This window comes from Onychomys torridus, chromosome 2, assembly GCF_903995425.1.
Source record: "Onychomys torridus chromosome 2, mOncTor1.1, whole genome shotgun sequence".
NCBI lineage: Eukaryota > Metazoa > Chordata > Mammalia > Rodentia > Cricetidae > Onychomys > Onychomys torridus.
The window spans coordinates 133,113,283-133,132,163 of NC_050444.1; the positions used below are offsets into that span (position 1 = coordinate 133,113,283).

At 48.5% G+C, this 18,881-nt stretch overlaps 1 protein-coding gene across 4 annotated transcripts; it reads left to right on the forward strand.

Annotated features, from left to right (window-relative positions):
* The first annotated feature begins 505 nt into the window (after positions 1–505).
* C2H1orf210 (chromosome 2 C1orf210 homolog) lies at positions 506–18,663 on the forward strand. 4 transcript variants are annotated; one of them, XM_036177360.1, is made up of 5 exons: positions 4,679–4,744; positions 4,903–5,001; positions 7,849–7,977; positions 17,636–17,743; positions 17,849–18,663. In XM_036177360.1, the coding sequence occupies exons 4-5, from the start codon at positions 17,707–17,709 to the stop codon at positions 18,166–18,168; spliced, it is 357 nt and encodes a 118-aa protein (XP_036033253.1). In that variant the 5' UTR covers positions 4,679–4,744; positions 4,903–5,001; positions 7,849–7,977; positions 17,636–17,706; the 3' UTR covers positions 18,169–18,663. The 4 variants fall into 4 exon arrangements, with proteins under 4 accessions (XP_036033252.1, XP_036033253.1, XP_036033254.1 ...); XM_036177361.1 differs by lacking the exon at positions 7,849–7,977 and having other exon boundaries at positions 4,903–5,003; XM_036177359.1 differs by lacking the exons at positions 4,679–4,744; positions 4,903–5,001; positions 7,849–7,977 and adding an exon at positions 506–858.
* The last annotated feature ends 218 nt before the right edge of the window (positions 18,664–18,881 follow it).

Sequence of the window (18,881 nt, forward strand, 5' to 3'; positions counted from 1 at the left end):
TTTTCTTTTAGTTTAGAAAAGCAAAAGGCCATTGGCTAGGGTCCTCTGTTTGTCAAGTGACTCGAGTTCATAGGAACAGAGGATGCCCAAAGCCAGAATTCCACTCATCTCTGTGAACATGCACTGAGTGATGCAACATGGTCTTTTGTGAGCCTTCTTCTTGTGGTTGTCTTTAGAATTGTTTTAATTTTTAAAATTCGTGTGTGTGTGTGTGTGTGTGTGTGTGTGTGTGTGTGTGTGTGCACGCAGGTGACCATGGAGTCAGATGAGGGTGTCAGATCCCTTGTAGCTGGAGTCATCAGATGTGGGTGTTGGGAACCGAACTCTGGCTCCATGGAAGAGTAACAAGAGTGCTTAACCTCTGAGCCATCTCTCCAGTCCATTGTGTACCTTCTTGGACTGTCCTTAGGACCTTAGCCTGCTTGAAAGCATACAGAGGACTATTTCCCATGTAGAAAAGACACCCAGTGTCCCTAGTGGCTGAACCGAGAGCCCTTTGGGTGAAGTTGTGACGCAGATTATGCAGAAGAAAAAAAAAGACTATTGAATTTTGCGCTGGAGACCGTCAGGGAGAAAGAATGGTTCTCTCCAAATTACCCTCCCAAACTGGCATCCAGGGGCTTGTAGATGTGGCTCAGTATGAGCTCAGATGGGTGAGAGCCTGGGTCCCATCCTGAGCACCCCCAAAACAAAGCAAGATTGACAGCGATGCCTCTTCTGAACTGGGGCCAGATTGGTTCTCATCTGTGTTAATGGAGACTCCCCCTAGGCAAAACTGCCTGGCATCTGTGCAATTCATCTGAGTAAGAAATGGAACAAGAGTCACGTCTCTACTTCCGGGAGAAGCTGAGGGCACTGGTAAGTCCGTGTGGGAAGCTGAATGCTGCTCTCTTCTGCCCCATGAGTTTAAAGGACATGGATAGCTCCCCTGGGTCTTTCCCCCCTCTCTCCAGTATTTTCTTCTGAAGCATGTCCTCGTGTGTCAGCTTCTAGAATATTTTGAAAAGTATTTAAGATATTTGTTTGTGATGTACAAATCCAAAGGTGATGTTTCTGAATAGTCTATCTTTGCATTAACTCACACTCTCTCTCTGGCCTGGCTGTGGTGGTGCACAACTTTAATCCCAGCACTCAGAGGCAGAGGCAGGTGGATCTATGAGTTCGAGGCCAGCCTGGTCTACAGAGCAAGTTCCAGGACAGCCTAACCTATACAGAGAAATCCTATCTCAAAAACAAAAACAAAATACTGTGTGTGTGTGTGTGTGTGTGTGTGTGTGTGTGTGTGTGTGTGTGTGTGTGTGTGTGTTGTAGGGAAGGAGGCTATGCTGGGGATTGAACCCAGTACTTCATGCATACTATGTAGTACTCTATCTCCATGCTACATCCCCAGGCCCACAATTGCTTTTTGAGACAGGGTTTCTTCATGTAGCTCTGGCTGTCTGGAACTTGATATGTAGACCAGACTGGCCTTGAATTCACACAGATCCATCTGCCTCTGCCTCCCGAGTGCTAGGATTAAAGGCCACCAATGCCTGGCCCACAAATGTATTTTGAAAAGCCAGATAAATGTTGCCTAAACAACTTTATGAAATTAACTTTAAGGTTATAATTAGTAACATGGTAATCGGAAGCTTAAGTGCTGTCTTGGCCTGAAAAATCAACTTTATCAATAAAGTACTTTTCATTGTTCATCAGCTAAGAAAGGGGAAACATTCTTTTTTTTTTTTTTTGGTTTTTTGAGATAGGGTTTCTCTGTGTAGCTTTACACCTTTCCTGGAACTCACTTGGTAGCCCAGGCTGGCCTTGAACTCACAGAGATCCTCCTGGCTCTGCCTCCCAAGTGCTGGGATTAAAGATGTGTGCCACCACCGCCCGGCTGGGAAACATTCTTGTGAGATGAGAAGAAAAAGAAAGTAATTTCACCAGGCGGTGGTGGCACACGCCTTTAATCCCAGCACTCGGGAGGCAGGCGTATCTCTGTGAGTTTGAGGCCAGCCTGGACTACAGAGCAAAATCCAGGAAAGGTGCAAAGCTACACAGAGAAACCCTGTCTCAAAAAAGAAAAAGAAAGAAAGAAAAAGAAAGTAATTTCAAGTTGTTTTTATTTTTGTGTTTGTTTGGTTGGTTTTTTTGGTTAATAGTAACAATGAGACTTTCCCTTAACCTCAAGAAGCAACTGAAAATGTGTTATAATCGGAAAAGGAGTTTGTTTTCCAGGAAATAACTATAGAGAGAGGAAGTTTGTCAGCAAATGTTCTTGGGACACCAGGCTGAGGCTGTGTCTTGAGGTTAGCAAGGGAGCGAGTATGGATTGAGTGTGTGTGTGTGTGTGTGTGTGTGTGTGTGTGTTCATTCTGGTCTGAAAAGATGAGGCAGGTGTTTGTGACAAGCTGTGATGAGGACTTTAGACTACTTGAATCCATTGTATGGTTTTCCTTGGGTGGGGTGGGGGGAGAAAGCAAGCAAGCTAAAAACAAGCCTTTATTTGAAGGAAGCCCTAGTTAATTCAGCAAGACATTGAATGAAGTCCCTATTCTACAAAGTGCTTGACAAAGGCTATTTGGCTCCGGAGTCTTCTGAGGCCAGAGGCTGAAATCAACACCCACAACAGGATTCTGCTGGTTTGACTGTCAGAAGCGATTCACAGTGCTTGGGGTTAAACCTGAGGCTTGTGCCTAGGAAGCATATGCTCTGTGTCAAAGCTTCATCTTAGCCTTTGAGTTCTTTGGGACAGAATCTCCATAAGTGCACCAGGCTGGCCTCACACTTTGGATCTTCCTGACTTGTCTGCCTGAGAGCTGGGATTATATCAGCCCAATATAAAGCATAATATACTTCTATTGACCTTGGTTGGAGTAAAGTTTACCCAGTAATACAAACAGTCTGGTGCTAGAAGACCAGCAGACCTTGGGTGCCACAGCTAACAGGTCCTGGGTGTTTACAGGGTCAGCATGACCTCCTGGCAGGATAGGAGGCATTCCAAAGAGATTTTTCTCTTCCCTTTGGCTACCTGTCTACTAAAAATTTCCTCTAGGAATCCCATGCTAGTGGGAGAGGAAGGCTAAAGCCGTGGCAGAAGCCAGAGGAGGGCCTTGCCTCCCAGAGACTTCACACATCTTAATTTTTTTTCTCTTTTTAATTGAGGTTAGAGAGTTGGCTCAGTGGTTAAGAGCACTGGCTTTTCTTTCAGAGGACCTGGGTTCAATTCCCAGCATCCACATGGCAGCTCACAACTGTCTGTAACTCCAGTTCCAGGGGATCCAAAACCTTCTTCTGGCCTCTGAAGGCACCAGGCATGCATGTGGTGCACAGACGTATTTGTGCAGGTAAAACACCAATACACATAAAATAAAAATAAAAATGTAAAACTTGTATTTAATTTATTATTATTATTATTATTATTATTATTATTATTATTATTAGTGGGGGGCGGCATGACACATGTGTGTAGGTCAGAGGGTAAATTTTGGGAGTCGGTTCCCTCCTTCCACTGTGGGTTATGGGGATGGAACTCAGGTTGTCAGGCTCACAAGGCAGATGTGTTTACTCCCTGAGCTGTTTCCCTGGGCCCAAGAACTCACACAGTTCTGACAACTTACTGGACCACCGTGTAGGACAGACTAGAGCTGAGAAAATGACACTGTCAGACCACACCTTGACTAGACTACTTAATTCTTTGGACCTCTTACCTCTGTTCAAACCTAACCCTTCTATCAGCGCCTGCACATACGACTCCTTTCTTTTTCTTTTCAATGTGTCCTCCTAGGATAAAACTTCCCCTGCTTTTACTATTATCTCCTTAATTGGACTGGTGTGTGTGGCTAGCTTACTGGGACTGCCAAAGCTCAGACTCGTGCCTTAAAACTCCAGTGACACTGGGAAGAGGCGGGGTTTACACCTCAAGGACTCTCGGTCATCTGAGGTGGGTTTCATTTTTTATTTCTCAGATGAGGAAACAGATTGTCCCAGGTTAGTTATGTAGTGAGACAGCTTTGACCCCAGTGCTTAATCAACTGCTAAGAGCATAAGTAACTGCAGTAGGCCTGTTAGACGCTGCCCCGTCCACAGGAAGCGGGTTAGAAGTCTGTCAGGAAGGCTACTACCTTCTGTACAGGTCACCCCCCAGCTCAGCTCATAATGATTTCAGAAGACCAATTCCTATAAACCCAGAAAGCATGGGAAATTTTAGTCTTAAAACAACAGCAGCAGCAGCAACAACAACAATAAGACAATGCATTCAGCTCTGGTAGGGCAGAGTGAGGCCCCTAAGAAGGCAAAAGGCAAACCGGGAGAGATGGACTGGCGAGAACTTTTTTTTTTTTTTTTTTCTTTGAGACAGGGTTTCTCTGTATAGCTTTGTGCCTTTCCTGGAACTCGCTTGGTAGACCAGGATGGCCTCGAACTCAGAGAGATCCACCTGCCTCTGCCTCCCCAGTGCTGGGATTACAGGAGTGCTCCACCACCGCCCGGCTGACTGGCAAGAACTTTAAGGGCATCCTGCCTCTAAGTTATACCAGGTCACTCTGAAAACTTGGAAGCAATAGCACCCAATGGCACATGACACAAGTGACCTATTGTCCTTTTATCTCAAACAACAGCAAGCCTACTTAGCATGCAAAGCACATTTGGTGAGGGAAGACTGCCACCAGGCCCACTGCTGTGTCCCTTGCAGGATCTGTATGCTGGAGTGCTTTCTGGTCATTCACTCTTACTTGATCTTGCTATGTTGGTTCCACGGCAAGAGGTAGCAGCAAGACCACTGGGGTTCACGGTGGGTGGGTGGGTGGGATATATACAGAGCGCTTTGAAGGCAGCTCCCCAGGTCTACCTTTCCTTACTCCCCTTCCCCTGTAGGCATGGTGATGCTTTGTCTGCCATCTGGCTTTTGCTCCTATCCTACAGAAGGGACACTCGCTCAAAGTGTGCAACCTCCTGTTCGTGCCTTTGCAACCTGATACAGCATGGGCTTCCTGTGCTTCTGGGGACACCACATCTTTCCAGGTGTAAGTGGCGCCCACCACCAACCAGATAATTTCTGCCTAGGAGCTGTCCCAATACTAGTGGGGCTTCAGGTAGACATCCACTTCCTTCCTTTCCTAATGGGCTCTCCATGATTGCAAGAATGTAGCAGACATAACTGGTCCTACTGCACAGGAGCCAGGCAGGCAGGGCTTGGGGCGGGGTGACATGGTGGCAGCTATGACTAGCTGGTTTACCAAATGTGGCCACCTATACGGGTTCTTCCCTCAGGGATGTAGGTGGCGGTTCCTGTCAGGATGGCCAAATTCTGCTTCCACTAGGCCTGACTATTGTAAAGGTAACTAGCAAAGTGGGAGCAGCGATGTCAAGAAATGCTATACGTGGCGGCGGCGGCGGCGGCGGCAGCGGCGGTGGCAGCCGCGGTGCACACCTTTAATTCCAGCATTCAGGAGGCAGAACCAGGCAGATCTCTGTGAGTTCGAGGCAAGCCTGGACTACAGAGTGAGTTTCAGGAAAGGTGCAAAGCTACACAGAGAAACCCTGTCTCAAAAAACAAAAAAAAAAAAGGAAAAAAGAGAGGGAGAGGAAGAGGGAGAGGGAGGGGGGGGGAGAGAGAGAGAGAGAGAGAGAGAGAGAGAGAGAGAGAGAGAGAGAGACTATGCGGTTACACTGTGCACATTAAAGGTTGATGGTGAATCTCATTTATCAATCACCATGGAAACAAATCTCTGAGTTTATCTGTGAAGACCGGCATTAACTCTGGGTGGCACTAGACTAGGCTGGGGGTCCTTGACTGAATAAAGAGGAGAATGAATGTGTGTCAGTGTACATTATGCTCTGTTTTCTGACTGAATACAATGTGACCACCCACCTCCTCTTCCCTTCCAGGAGAGACAGAACTCGCCAGAAATGTAAGCCAAGAGTCCCTCCTTCCTTAAGTTGCCTTTGTCGGGGTATTTTGTAGCATCAAAACAGGTCACTAATACCATCTGTGCTGTTTAGTACTTTTCCCGTGTCAGAGGTGGTGAGGCAGAGCCAGTAACTCTGGATGGAATTGTCTCATGAACCTGGGTGATGAATCTGATGTGGCAACTCCATGAGATAATTTTACTGGAGTTTCAAGGTTGTGTGGCTGGGGACTTCCGAGGCTTAGCAAACCCTTCCTCAGAGCTTCCTGGAACAATATGATCTTTGGCTTTGAGTGAGGAAGAAAGCCCCAAAAGCTGTGGTCTTGAAATGTTGCTCTGGACTTGGGTCTCTTGGGGGGAAAGATCCTTTCAGTTACCCCAGGCTTTACATTCTTAGTGATAACCCAGCCAGAGGGCTTCTGGCTTGCTTTCTTCTTTTAAGATAAGCGATAGTATCCTGGCTGGTTGACCTGGAACTCTCGGAGATGCCCCTGCCTCATCTTCCCAAGTGCTGTCTTACACGGCAGGGGCCTCATTTTCGCTCAGCTTCAAGCTCAGTCCTCAGTGGGACTTCAGTAATGTGGTGAATGCTGGGACATGCACAGAATGTTGGCCAGCGCAGATCAGACAAGGAGTGAGGAAAGGCCAGCCTCCTCAGAAAACCCTGTGTCATCTTAAAGTTGTTCCCAAGTCCCAGGAAGGCTGGACGTGACTGAACGCGTGGAAGTAGACAGCTGCCTTCTGACAGCTTCCTCTACCATTCCAAAGCAGCATTACTTATAAAAGTAGATCAGAGATCCCTACAAATAGAGTGGAAACTGTGAGTACCAGTTTCGTTTTGTTTTTGACCTGGAGCCAGCATGTGAGCCCTGTGGAATCCTAGCCATGCATTCATCCGACAGGTTAACCCTGAGCATCTGCTGCCGGTGCCAGGCTGATGTGTATGCCTCTGGCAGGACATACATGTTCACTATTTTGCTTTTACCACCTCATTAAAGCACCCTGCCAGCGAGGCAAGGTGGTTCAAACCTGTATTCCTAGTACTTGGTTGGTGGAGGCAGGAGGATCAGAAATTCAAGGTCAGCCTTGGCTACATACTGAATTTGAGGCCAGCCTGCATGGGACCCTGCTTCCAAAAAACCAAAAAACAACAAAGAAAACCCCAAACAACTGCCAAAACAAAACAACAACAAAGCCAGAAACAAGCAAGGGGCTGTCCAGATACTCCAGGCCTATGACTCCTAGATTAGAAGTTGTGGCTGCTGCAAGGAGGGGTCAGGTCTAAGGAGAAGGGAGCCAGTGTTAAGTAGGATGCAGGACTTATCATCTTTTGCATGCTCAGCTTCCATGCTGAGCTTGGAAAGCACTCTGGACTTCCTTTGGGAAATATGATCATGCCTTGGAAAAGAAGCGATTGCTATCTGTCACTCAAAATGGCTGTGTGGAATTGAATACCATGGGATGATGGGATGTCTAACTCATCAGTGCAGAAGGAAGTAGCTGGGCTGTAACTGGGAAAGGACTGCACAGAGAGCCAGAAGCCTGGGTATGAACTGCAGCTGTTATTGATTAGGGGTGCTTTTAGAAGGCTCTCCTTAGACCCACAGTTCAGAAGGTGAACCACTTGCTTCAGATAAGAGTGAAAGCAGTATTGTTCTGCGGGCCCCGCCTCAGGACTGCAGCATGGTTTATAGCCTAGGGACTGTCAGTGCAATCAATACCTGCATCCCCAGAGTAACCCTAATTTCTGGGTGTTACCATCCACCCACCTCTTCCTGTCTTCCACATAACTCCTCTCGTACACCAGTGACTGGCCCTGAAGTGGAAGGATCTCACAGCCTCCTCCATCTTCCCCACCCTCCTCCCTCTGTCCTGACCAGATCGCCTGCCCACCATAGCCATTCCCCTGCTGCAGCCAGTACCTTTGCCCCTTTCTCATTTTGTCACCCTTGCCTGGCAGATCCCCAGCCCTGGCTCAGGCCCCTTCTTCATCTTCTCCCCACCTGCTCTTGGACCGGCGGCAGAACAAACGCAATCAGCCTGTGGTAACCTTCTTCGCCGTCAACTTGACCCGATTAGAGTCACCAGGGTGAGAACGCTAGGCGCGGCACGTGGTGTGAGTCTAGGGAGGTTTAACTGGGGTGGGAACACCCACCCAGAAAGTGGATGACGTCGTCTGGCTGGGGTTTGGGGACTAAGAATTCTGGGAAAAGGGAGACGACACGTGGAACACTAGATTTCACCTCTGCTGCATGGTTGTGGACTGTGTGACCAGAACACAGTCTACCATTGACTTTCACGCTCCCACCACCATGCCTTCCTACCAGGATGGACTGCATCCCTTTCTTTAAACTGTGACCCCCAATTAATTCTTCTTTTGTCAGGTAGAGTCAGTCATAGCAATGAGGGAAACAGCGCAAACACCACCACCACACCGATCACAGTGAGCCTGTTCTCTTTCCCTTCCCTGGGATGATCCATTCCCACCCTTCCTCCTCTCCTCCAGTTCAGTCTTCTCTCCCCACCCTTCCTTCACAACACTTCCTATTGCACTGGAAAAACAGACACCAGCAAAGAGAGCTTCCTGAAGCTTGCACCTCAGCCCTGGTGTATTTACCAACACAGGTCACCTTCTTCTGGTGACTCAGAGGGACTCTTTCCAAAGCCAGTTCTGTGCACCTGACTCCGCCTTCTCAGGTGACTCCTCAGGGATACCCCCCTCCCCCCACCCCATCATCAAGTTCCTTCCCGTCTCTCCTGCGCTGTCCTGATCAGCAAACACACGTGGTCCCACAGCTCTTAGCCTTAGAAAGCAACAGCTTTTCCTCCATTGTCAGCCCCTTCCGCAGCGTCTTCTGTTTCTCTGCTCCTGTACAGTAGAATTTCCCAAGTAGTCTCTGATTTGCTGGTTGCCTGCACTTGCACCCTCCAATTAGGCTTTTATTCCTAACACACCAGAAAAACAGCTCTGGTCAAGGTGTTCAGAGACTCCCACCTGCCAGTTTCAAAGGTTGTAGTGCAGCCCATAACTTAGTTGACTTATTTGCAGCATTTTACAGAGCTAACCAAACCTGGCCCTTTAAAGGCTCTGTTCTCTGGCTGGGACACCCATGTCATAAGTTTGCCTCTTACCCCACCAGCCACTCACTAGCTCCCTAGTCTTCTGGCCTGCTTCTCCTCTCTGCCTTGACCTCTACTCTTGGCACACTGAGAGTTTTCTCTCTCGCCTGCTCCTTGGCTATCTCGCCCAGACATAAGGCGCTTTTGCTGGTTCCATGTTTTGTTGGTTCTCAATCATACATGTTCAGAACTGCTACATCCAGACAAGTTTGTGCTCTGCATACCATATGTGATACTGGGATGCCTGTCAGGCATCCACTGTGCCCACAGACCAGAAAAAAAGAGCTTATTTAGAGTTGTGGATAAGGAAGCTATTATTATTATTATTATTATTATTATTATCATCATCATCATCATCATCATTATAGAGATCAACACCATTAAAGAGAAGCTGTGGCCAGGTATGGTGTTGCACACCTTTAATCCCAGTTGTGGGGGCAGAGGCAAAAGGATTTCTGTGAGCTGGAGGACTACCTGCTCTACATAGCAAATCCCAGGACAGCCAGGGTGAGAGAGAGAGAGAGAGAGAGAGAGAGAGAGAGAGAGAGAGAGAGAGAGAGAGAGAGCTGAGAGAGAGCTGTGAATGCATAGGAACAAAGATGCCTTGGGGACCTTTCAGGAACTGGTGAAACCCTACCTTTCCTTTGAAAATACAGTGCCACGTGTTCCACTCTACTGGGTCCATCTAAAGAAGTGTTTTTCCAGGCTTGCCCACTCAGATACTCTGTTGCAACCATGGTCCAATGGGGTATGGGGACTGCTCAAACTGGCAGCAGAATTTGGTATTATACACGTAGTGCTGTGTTATGGAGTTTGTAATCATCCCTAAAGATTTCAGAGAAGAGCCTGTGACACCAGGCAATGTGTAGTAGTAGTTGGAGTCCCTACAACCTCCCTATGAAGCTGTGACAGTGAGTTCCAAGTCATAGTAGAGACACTAGGATGTCTGAGATGCCAGGAATGTGGGTGTCTGCTGAGGAGAGGTGTAGGTACCAAATGGAACCAGACCAAGAGAGATGCCAATGTGCAATACACAGCAAAAGCCACGGACACAGTACTATTTAGGTCTGTTGGAGCTCACGTCATGATGCCATGTCCCTGGATGTTGGACATGGAGCTATAGGGTTCAATGGCCTTACTGGCCTGGCTTTGATTCTATCCTTTCATCTTATGCAAGAATTCCTCAATTTTTGAAATGGAATGTTTACTTCATACCATTGTACATTGGAAATTCATAGCCTTCTCTTCTACTTTACAGGGAACTCACAGCTTAAGAGATTCCTTTGAGTCTCAGTAGAGACTCCAGAAAGACTTTAGAATAATGTTGGAAATGTTAAGATTGTGTAGACACTTGAAGTCGGACTGAATTTTACATCATACGATTTTACACCATAAGCCTGTAGGGACTACAGTGGAACATTATGGTTTGGATGTGAATTATCTCTCCTAGGCTCATGTTTTGAATGCTTGGTCCCTAACTGCTGGTGTTAGTTAGAGAGGTTCTCTAAAGCTCAGGAGGTGGAGCTTACCTGGAGGAGGGTTTCTAAGGCAGGTAGGTCCTTGAGGCTGCGTGATTACTGCCCACTTCCTACTTTAATGTCTGCTCCTGGGTCCACCTTGACATGAACAGCCTCCACTACCCTGCCCCACCCCCATCATGACTTGAATTGATGGTATATCTTCCCCAACCATGATCCACTGAAACTATCTGAAACAGTGAGCTGAAGGAAGTCCTTCCTCCTCTGAGTTGTTTCTGTCGGGGTTCTGTGGTGATATTCTATTTGTGCTCTAACAAATAAAGCTTGCCTAGAGATCAGATGATAAAGGCAGCCACTATATTATATAGAGAGGTCAGGCAGTGGTAGCACATGCCTTCAATCCTAGCATTCGGGAGGCAGAGATTCATCCAGATCTCTTTGAGTTCAAGACCACACTGGGAACAGAGCCAGGCATGGTGGCACACAAGCCTTTAATCCCAGCACTAGTTAACCATAGAGGTCTGTACAGATAGACAGGAAGTGATAGAGCTGGGTGGAAAGAGGAAGTGATGTAGCTTGGCAGAGAGAGGAAGTAAGATGGCAGGGCACAAAAAGGTATATAAGGCATGAGTATACAGGAAGTAGCTCTCTTGGGCTGAGGATCTCCTAGCAGTAAGAACTTGTGGCTTGGCCTGTTCTATTCCTCTGATCTCCCAGTTTTCACCCTAATATCTGGCTCCAGGTTTGTTGGTTTGTTTGTTTGTTTTTAAATTAATAAAACTGTTTAGCAATTTGAGTTACAGGGTTCTGGTCACAGCTTCAGTAACGTAACTGTCACAGCGAGTCACCTCTTTCCCTGACTTTGTCACGGCCTCCTGCCATGTTCACATGAAGCTGTTGTGTGAAGCTCTTTGATTTATTTTTTAAGTATTTACTTTATTGTATGTGTATGGTGTTTTGCCTGCATGTATGCCTGTGTACTAGGTGCATCCCTGGTCCTGTGAAGGTCAGAAGAGGTGTCAGATCCCCTGGAACTGGAGTTATGGATGGTCGTGAGTTACCACGTGAATGCTGGGAGCCGAACCTGTGGCCTCTGCAAGCACAAGTGTTCTTAACCACTGAGCCATCTCTCCAGCCCCTGGTTTACTTCCCTCATAGCACTCACCATTATCTCAAATAATCTTCTTTTTGCTGCGCTGTTGTCCATCACTGCTATGAAAATACAATGGTGGCTACTTGCACAGAGCTCACAGCATGCTTGCCGGGCTGTCACATGGAAGGTTATGCTGCATCAGAGCTCCTGGCTGAAGAGCCAGTGGGGTTACTGTGTATGTTGCTTATTGGGTGGCTGTGCCTCTGTGGTGTGCATTCAATAAATATTCTTGGAATAAAGGGCTGATGTGGACCACTTGCTTATTTTGTCTGCCAGGTCCCCATGTCAGTTCTTTCCTCAGAGTCTCATTGTCTCCATTTGGCCAGGGGATGATTAACATCTCCCTCATAGGATGGTTATGAGAACCAAATGAACTAGCCCTTTCAAAAGTTGGCACAGAGCTAGGTGTGGTGGTAGCATGCACCTTTAATCCCAGCACTCGGGAGGCAGAGCAGGTGGATCTCTGTGAGTTTGAGGTCAGCCTGGTTTACATATAGTGAGTTCTAGGCCAGCCAGGGCTACATAGTGAGACCCTGTCTAAATAAAGTAAATTAATGTATATGGCATAGATATTATTACATCTATACAAAATATCCAGAAAAGGCAAATCCATAGAGACGGAAAGATCGGAGTCTACTGGAACCTGGGGCAGGGGACAGGAAGAGCGGCTGCTTACTGGGTAAAGAAAGACATCCTTTGGTGTGAGAACAGGTATCACAATGACAATAAGTGCTGTCCAGCATTGTGATCTCAAAGGCTGCGGAATTCCATGCTTGTGAGCAGCTGACCATTGAGGCCCTGAGAACTGGGTTATATTACAGAAATATCTCCACTTAAAAACAAGCGCATGGGATGGGGCAGCAAACAACAAACAAACAAACAAACAAACAAACACGGTGCCTGGAACGTGGCTGGTGTTGATTAGGTGTCAGTGAATGACTTCTTTTTTATTCAAAAATAAAATGCAACCCATTTTTCCTGGTGTCTCCTTGTCCCACCTATGATGACAACTATTTCCTTCTTCATTCCTCACCTCAGTCTTTCCATATTGTCTCCCTCTTTCATGGGATTCCTGCTTTTCCTCAGCCTGCACCCCAATCCTTGCCCACACCCATCTTTCTCCCAGGCTCCTCACCTGTCAGGTCCCGATTCATTAATTGATTCCAGAAATATTCATTGTTATCATTACAGACATTGGGGATATGATGATAACAAGATAATAATAAGATAATAAGATACCACATCACAGCTCAGAGCTCACTGAAAGTTGCAACAAAGAAACCACAGCACTGGGTTATGGGAGCAAAGTGCCAAGGCAATAGAGGGGTGTGGTGATATTGTGTCCCCCAGTTTATTGTGCACCCTAATAAGCTTACCTGGGGTCAGAGAACAGAACAGCCACTAGATTGAGGCCAGAGAATGGTGGCACACTCGTCTTTAATCCAGAAATCCATCCGGATCTCTGTGAGTTCAAGGCCACACTGGAAACAGCCAGGCATGGTGACACATACCTTTAATCCAGCACTTGAGATCTCATGTCTTACTTGGGAAAGATACATGCCTCTAATCCCAGAAAGTGATGGCAGGAAGCAGAAAGGTATATAAGGCTTCAGGACCAGGAACCAGGAGCTTTTAAGCTTTTAGGCTTTTAGCAGCAGTTCAGCTGAGATCCAATTGTATGAGGACTCAGAGGCTTCCAGTTTGAGGAAACAGGATTGGCTGAGAAGTTGGTGAGGTGAGGTTAGCTGTGGCTTGTTCTGCTTCTCTGATCTTTCAGAATTCACCCCAATACCTGGCTCCCAGGTTTTTTGTTTGTTTGTTTGTTTTTGTTTTTAATTTAATAAGACTGTTTAGCAATTCTTCTACAGAGTGGAGAACAGGGCACATCACCCAGATTAAGGAGTGGCAGGGGAGTTTTGTCTGAAGAGTGCCCAAGCTGGGACCCTGGAAGCGAAGAGCCTAAGAGGAATAATTTCCTGGGGAGAAGCTGGAGAAGCCTAAGAGGATAATTTCCTGGGGAGAAGCTGGAGATAGATGTGGGGCAGGAGTTGGAAGTGTCGGTGGGGAAGCCAGGGTCACAGTGTGCAGAGCATGGGAAGAGGGTTCACTGCAGGGTCTGGGCATTGGAAGGTGAGCAGAGCTGGGGCACAGTGTTGAGTGGGAAGGGGCAGGGTGATACGGGAAGAGTACATGGCAAAGGGCTGTTCCTGGGACTCCATCCTAAGACACTCCAAGCCCTGCACACAGACTTCTACACTTTAGACAGTTTCACCATGCCCCTGCTAAAACAAAGCAAAACAAAATAAACACTCTGGAGACAGACTGAGTGTGGTGGCATATGCCTTTAACCCCAATGCTTAGGAAACAGAAACTGGTGGATCTCTGTGAGTTCAAGGCCACCCTCCACTCATAATGAACAGCCTAGGTCACACAGAGAGACCCGGTCTCAAAATAAAATTAAACATACAGGCATATCCCAAAACAAAACAATAGCAACAAAACCTGAGACCAACACATCTTGGAAAGGAAACAGCTGAGTGATCTGTTGCAGATGCTAGCCCCAAAGGACTTATGACAAGTTGCCATACCCCCTACCAGCCATGCTAGGTAGCAGTTGGAGTGGGGAAGGGCAGGGGAGAAGAAAAGCCTATGTGAGCTAAAAAGCCATAGTACTTCATAATGAAAATTAAGACAGGCATTTAAAGCCGAGCTATGGAGCTTGCCTTTAATCCCAGCACTTGGGAGGCAGAAGCAGGCTGATCTCTGTGAGTTCAAGGCCAGCCTGGTCTACAGAGTGAGTTCCAGGATGGCCAGGACTGTTACACAGGAAGCAAAAACAAAACAAAACAACACCAAATAAAGACAGGCATTTAATTTAAGGCATTGAACCCACAGTAGCCGTAGGTAAGAGGGGAGAGGATATTACTCCCAACTGGGAAAGGCTTTGGGATAGGCAGGTTGCCTGCAGGGAGAAGTAACCATTGTATCTGGATAAGCCAGGACTGCAAGCAGGATATCTGCCACTCCATAAAGCTCTTGTGGGCCTGTAGCCTGTAACTTATTAACCCTTCCCACACCTGCTGTTCTTCCTTCCAGCTCAGCCCTTTGCCAGTAAACTGAGGACATCTCAGAACTTTATCACCCACTTTGCAGTGCCTCTGGGAAGTCCTCTCTCCAGCTGTGCCCCACTGGTCCTGGATCCTGGCACACCCATTCCCAAGCATTAGTTGCACAGACAATCTTTTTCTCCTTAAATTATCTATTGATCCTGTCTAGCACCGGGTATTATGCTGAGTACAAAAAGCCCAGAGAACCTCAGAGGCTGTCTTCCACCCTGGGAGAACATCCAGGTAGATAGAGGAGGCAGCCTAAGCAGGAATAAGCCCAAGATCCCGAGAAACACTGATACCAGTGGTGTCCTAGGCTGTGCTGGACAGCGTAGAGGTGACCCTTGAGCTGTATCTTGAAGGACAATGGGGCATCAGTCCCAAGGATCAAAGGCAAAGGGAAGCTAAGGGCCTGGCAGGTGGGGTCAAGGGAACCACGGGACCCAGATGAAGGTTTGGACCCCCTGTGTAGGTACTTAAGTGTAGACACACACACACACACACACACACACACACACACACACACACACACACAGGAAGACAGCTCATAGCTCTCTCCCCCATAGTCCCATCTGGCTCATTGCCTTAGCAGGCCTGTAAAACTCCCAGCTTCAACTTTGGACTTTGTACCGGCACTAGAAATCCGTTTGTTTATCAGGGTTGGTAGCGGAGCCTGCTGAGGTCTGTCTCTGAAGGGTCAGGCTGGATGGACCCTTCTGCGCTCCAGTTGCACTAATCCACAATATTGGGGGAGGGAGCAAGCCTGCTCCCCCTCAGTACTTGGTGGGGTGTTAGATGAGTCTTCCCTGCTGAGGGCGCAGCAAATCTTGCTTGCTGCCCCGCCTTGCCTTCACCTGCACTTCCGCCCCGCCCACCCCGCTACAGTTCCAGGTGAGCCAAGCTTCTGCTCTGGCCCGCCCACCTGTCCAGGTTCAGCAGTCCCAGCCGGAAGCCACCTCCACGGACTGTGCACAGTGTCTGAAGGTGGGAGCGGAGAGGGGGAAGACATTGGGGGTGTGGGAACGGGTGCTCTGATCTCTTCTGATCCACAAGGGCTCCTGTGTGCAGCCCATAAACTAGATCCAGTTGGGGGCGTGTGCATCTGTGCTGATCGGGAGGGCTGTGTATTGTTGTGTTGTGGGTTGAGAAGTGACAGTTGGAGGGGGATGGGCAGGCAAGTACCGGGTGCGAGTTCAGAGGCATTTGGAAAGTGAGTTTGTGTGTATCTTTGGAAAGAATTTCCAGAGCAGGGCGGGGGAGGAAGGGAGCAGATGTACAACCTTTGAAAAGCCTAACTGAACTCACTGCAAGGTGTAACAGACTCTTGTTTCTTGAGTACTGAGTGCCTAGGGAAAGGTCCACAGACGGCAACCTAAGATTGCTTGCAAATGAATGAATGAACTAGGTACATCTCCTTCCTGAGGCTTGCCCTTCCCCCATCCAGGCACTTCTCTCCCCAAGGCCCTCACTCACTTTACAAGCTGTGCGCTGAAGCCCAGCTTCTCCCTGCCCCCAACCAGGCACACACCAGTCTACCCAAGTCCTCTGCCTCAGGGAAGTGTGTGGCTGGTGGTGGCCAGTTCTGACTGGATGCTGAGGAGGCGGAGGTCACCTATGGACCCTGGAGTAACCTCACCAGCAGTGAGGGCTGATTTGGCACTGAGGGATGAAAACTCAGAGAGCTGAGAGGTAGATGAGGGGTGTGTGTGTGTGTAGGGTGGGGCTCTGAGGCCTGAGGGCTCCATGATGGATTTCGAGTCCCCCAACCAAGAACAGGACATATTTGGCCTATGGGGAGCAGTGAAGGAGCTTCCTCGGGTGATAGGCTCAGAGTTGGCTCTGGGTAGTGGATTGGAGGTGATTACACACCTGTTAGGAGATCTTGGCTCTGAGGACAAAGTGTAGGTAACTCGGACGGCTGTGGTGGAGGGTGGGAAGGAGGGCTGAGTTACTAGAGAAAGGAGGTACATCATGAGTGAGGGCATCCTTTGGGGTATCACACAGAGGAGTGAGTGTGGCTGAATACACCCCAAAGCTGGGTGCTTCAGTCCATTGCCTGGCTAATCTGCCCAGGGATACCTCTGACTCTTGCCGACCTCCTGCGGACAGTGCCCAGCCTCAGATGTCTTGCTCTTCCTTCCCTGGCCACGTGTGTCTCCTCATACACTGTTAACCTCCCTCAGATGTGCCCAAGCCTAATCCTATACATGTGATCTTCCCCAGCTGCTCCCTTGGCTCAGATGCTCCTCCCCCAGGGTTCTCCAGTCCTGAGCACCATGACCCTCACTGTGAGCTTTTCCTACTCAGGTGGTAGTCTGCAATTAGTTCCCTAGTATAAGCCCCACTGCGGTGGCAGAGTGTGGGACCCCTGTGGGTAGGGCTGAGTGGACAGGGCACTGGAAGGATAGGGATGTACGGTAGGGGAGGATCCTGACACAGGAGCGGAGAGGCAGGGAGCTCTGACTGTCTGAGGACAGCCTTCAGTTCCTGGGGTCTACTCCAGAGCTGGATAGCTCCACACAATTGCTTGTCCTGACTGCTATCAGCTTGCCAAGCAACGCGCCAGACCATGCTCTATTGTTAGAGATCTGAGTTCAAATTCTGGCAGCTCCGTTGGACCATTTTCCACTTGGGAGCCTCTGTGCTCTCATTAGTAAGGCAGGGATAGCGTGTATACTTATGTAATGGGATTTTGTGAGCACAGTGCTAGTGCCTAGATCCTAAGGTGCGCTTACGAAAGGCATCAGAACTTCTGTGTCAGCTCCTTCTAGAGCTGAACTCCATTTCATGGCAGCTTCTGTTCTCTTCCATGGACCAGTGGTGTGGGCAATGGTCCTGTCCTCAGCACCCTCCATCTAACCCTGACCCCCACACCTCTGTATTTTTCAGGACTTGTGCCCCAGGGCTGCCTGGAGCCTGGGGTGTCCCTGGCTTTTTCTGACAGAGGCCAAGGCTCACCAATGTCATCAGGCCTCTCCATGAGAGACGGAAACCAAAGTGAGTGGTAGAGAGGTATGATGGTTGAGGATGGATTGGGTCCCCTCAGTTTCCCCCGGGATCCTGTCTGGGGAACCTCTCGTAATACTGTCTCTTTCCATGCAGCCAACTTCTCAGTGGATAACACCACATCAACAATGGCCCCTGGACTGGCCACCACCGGGGGCCGGGCATGGCCCGTGCTGGTGGGGGTTGTATTGGGGGCGGTGGTCCTCTCCATCCTCATCGCGCTTGCTGCCAAGTGCCACCTCTGCCGCAAGTACCGGGCCAGCTATCAGCATCGCCCGCTGCCGGGAACGAGGGGCGGGAACCACCCACAGGTGGGCGAAGATGACGATGATGATGGCTTCATTGAGGACAATTACATTCAGCCTGGTGCCGGTGAGATGGAGACAGCAGGCAGCCGGGACCACTTCGCTCTGTGAGCCCCATCTTTGGACACTCCCCACTTCCCTCCATGCCCGGCACTTTAAAGACAGTGATGCCTCAAGCCTCAGGGTCAGAAGTGGCTAGTATTTAAAACTTGACCAGGACTCAGTTTTCTGATACTAGTCACCAAAGTGACAATTCTGTTGCTCAGTAACTCTTTGCATGGCTCCCTGCTCTCCCAGGATAAACCCTGACAGTGCGTGAATGTGGAGAAAGGCCCCAATAGCAGGCCTCTTGATTTCCTTTCCTCGCCTCTCTCCCCCCTACTTTACTAAGTTTTTACAGTAGTCACCCCCTGCCTGGGCTGCTTTGCCCTTCATCACCATGGCAGCCCTGACCTACAAGTCCCAGGATTTCACACATGCCCCAGCAGAAGGCAGTGCCAATTTTCTTACTGAAAATTTTTTCTTATCAAAATAAAGTATGTGACTTGGTTTTAATATGTCATGTTTTTCACAGGAATTAATAAACCTATTTTCATTTTGGATTAACATAAGAAGTCATTCCTTTTACATTTTCTCTGATCCTAAACCTATTGCTCATAGCTGGAGGACACTGCCCAGACTCCCTCTCCTCCAGGGTACCTCCAATGACTATCTCTTGGGTCACAGTTTATTTTACTGAAATGATCTGCCTGCCCCCTAAGACAAGACGGGGTTTCTCCATGTAGCCCTGGCTGTCCTGGTCACTCTGTAGACCCTCAAACTCA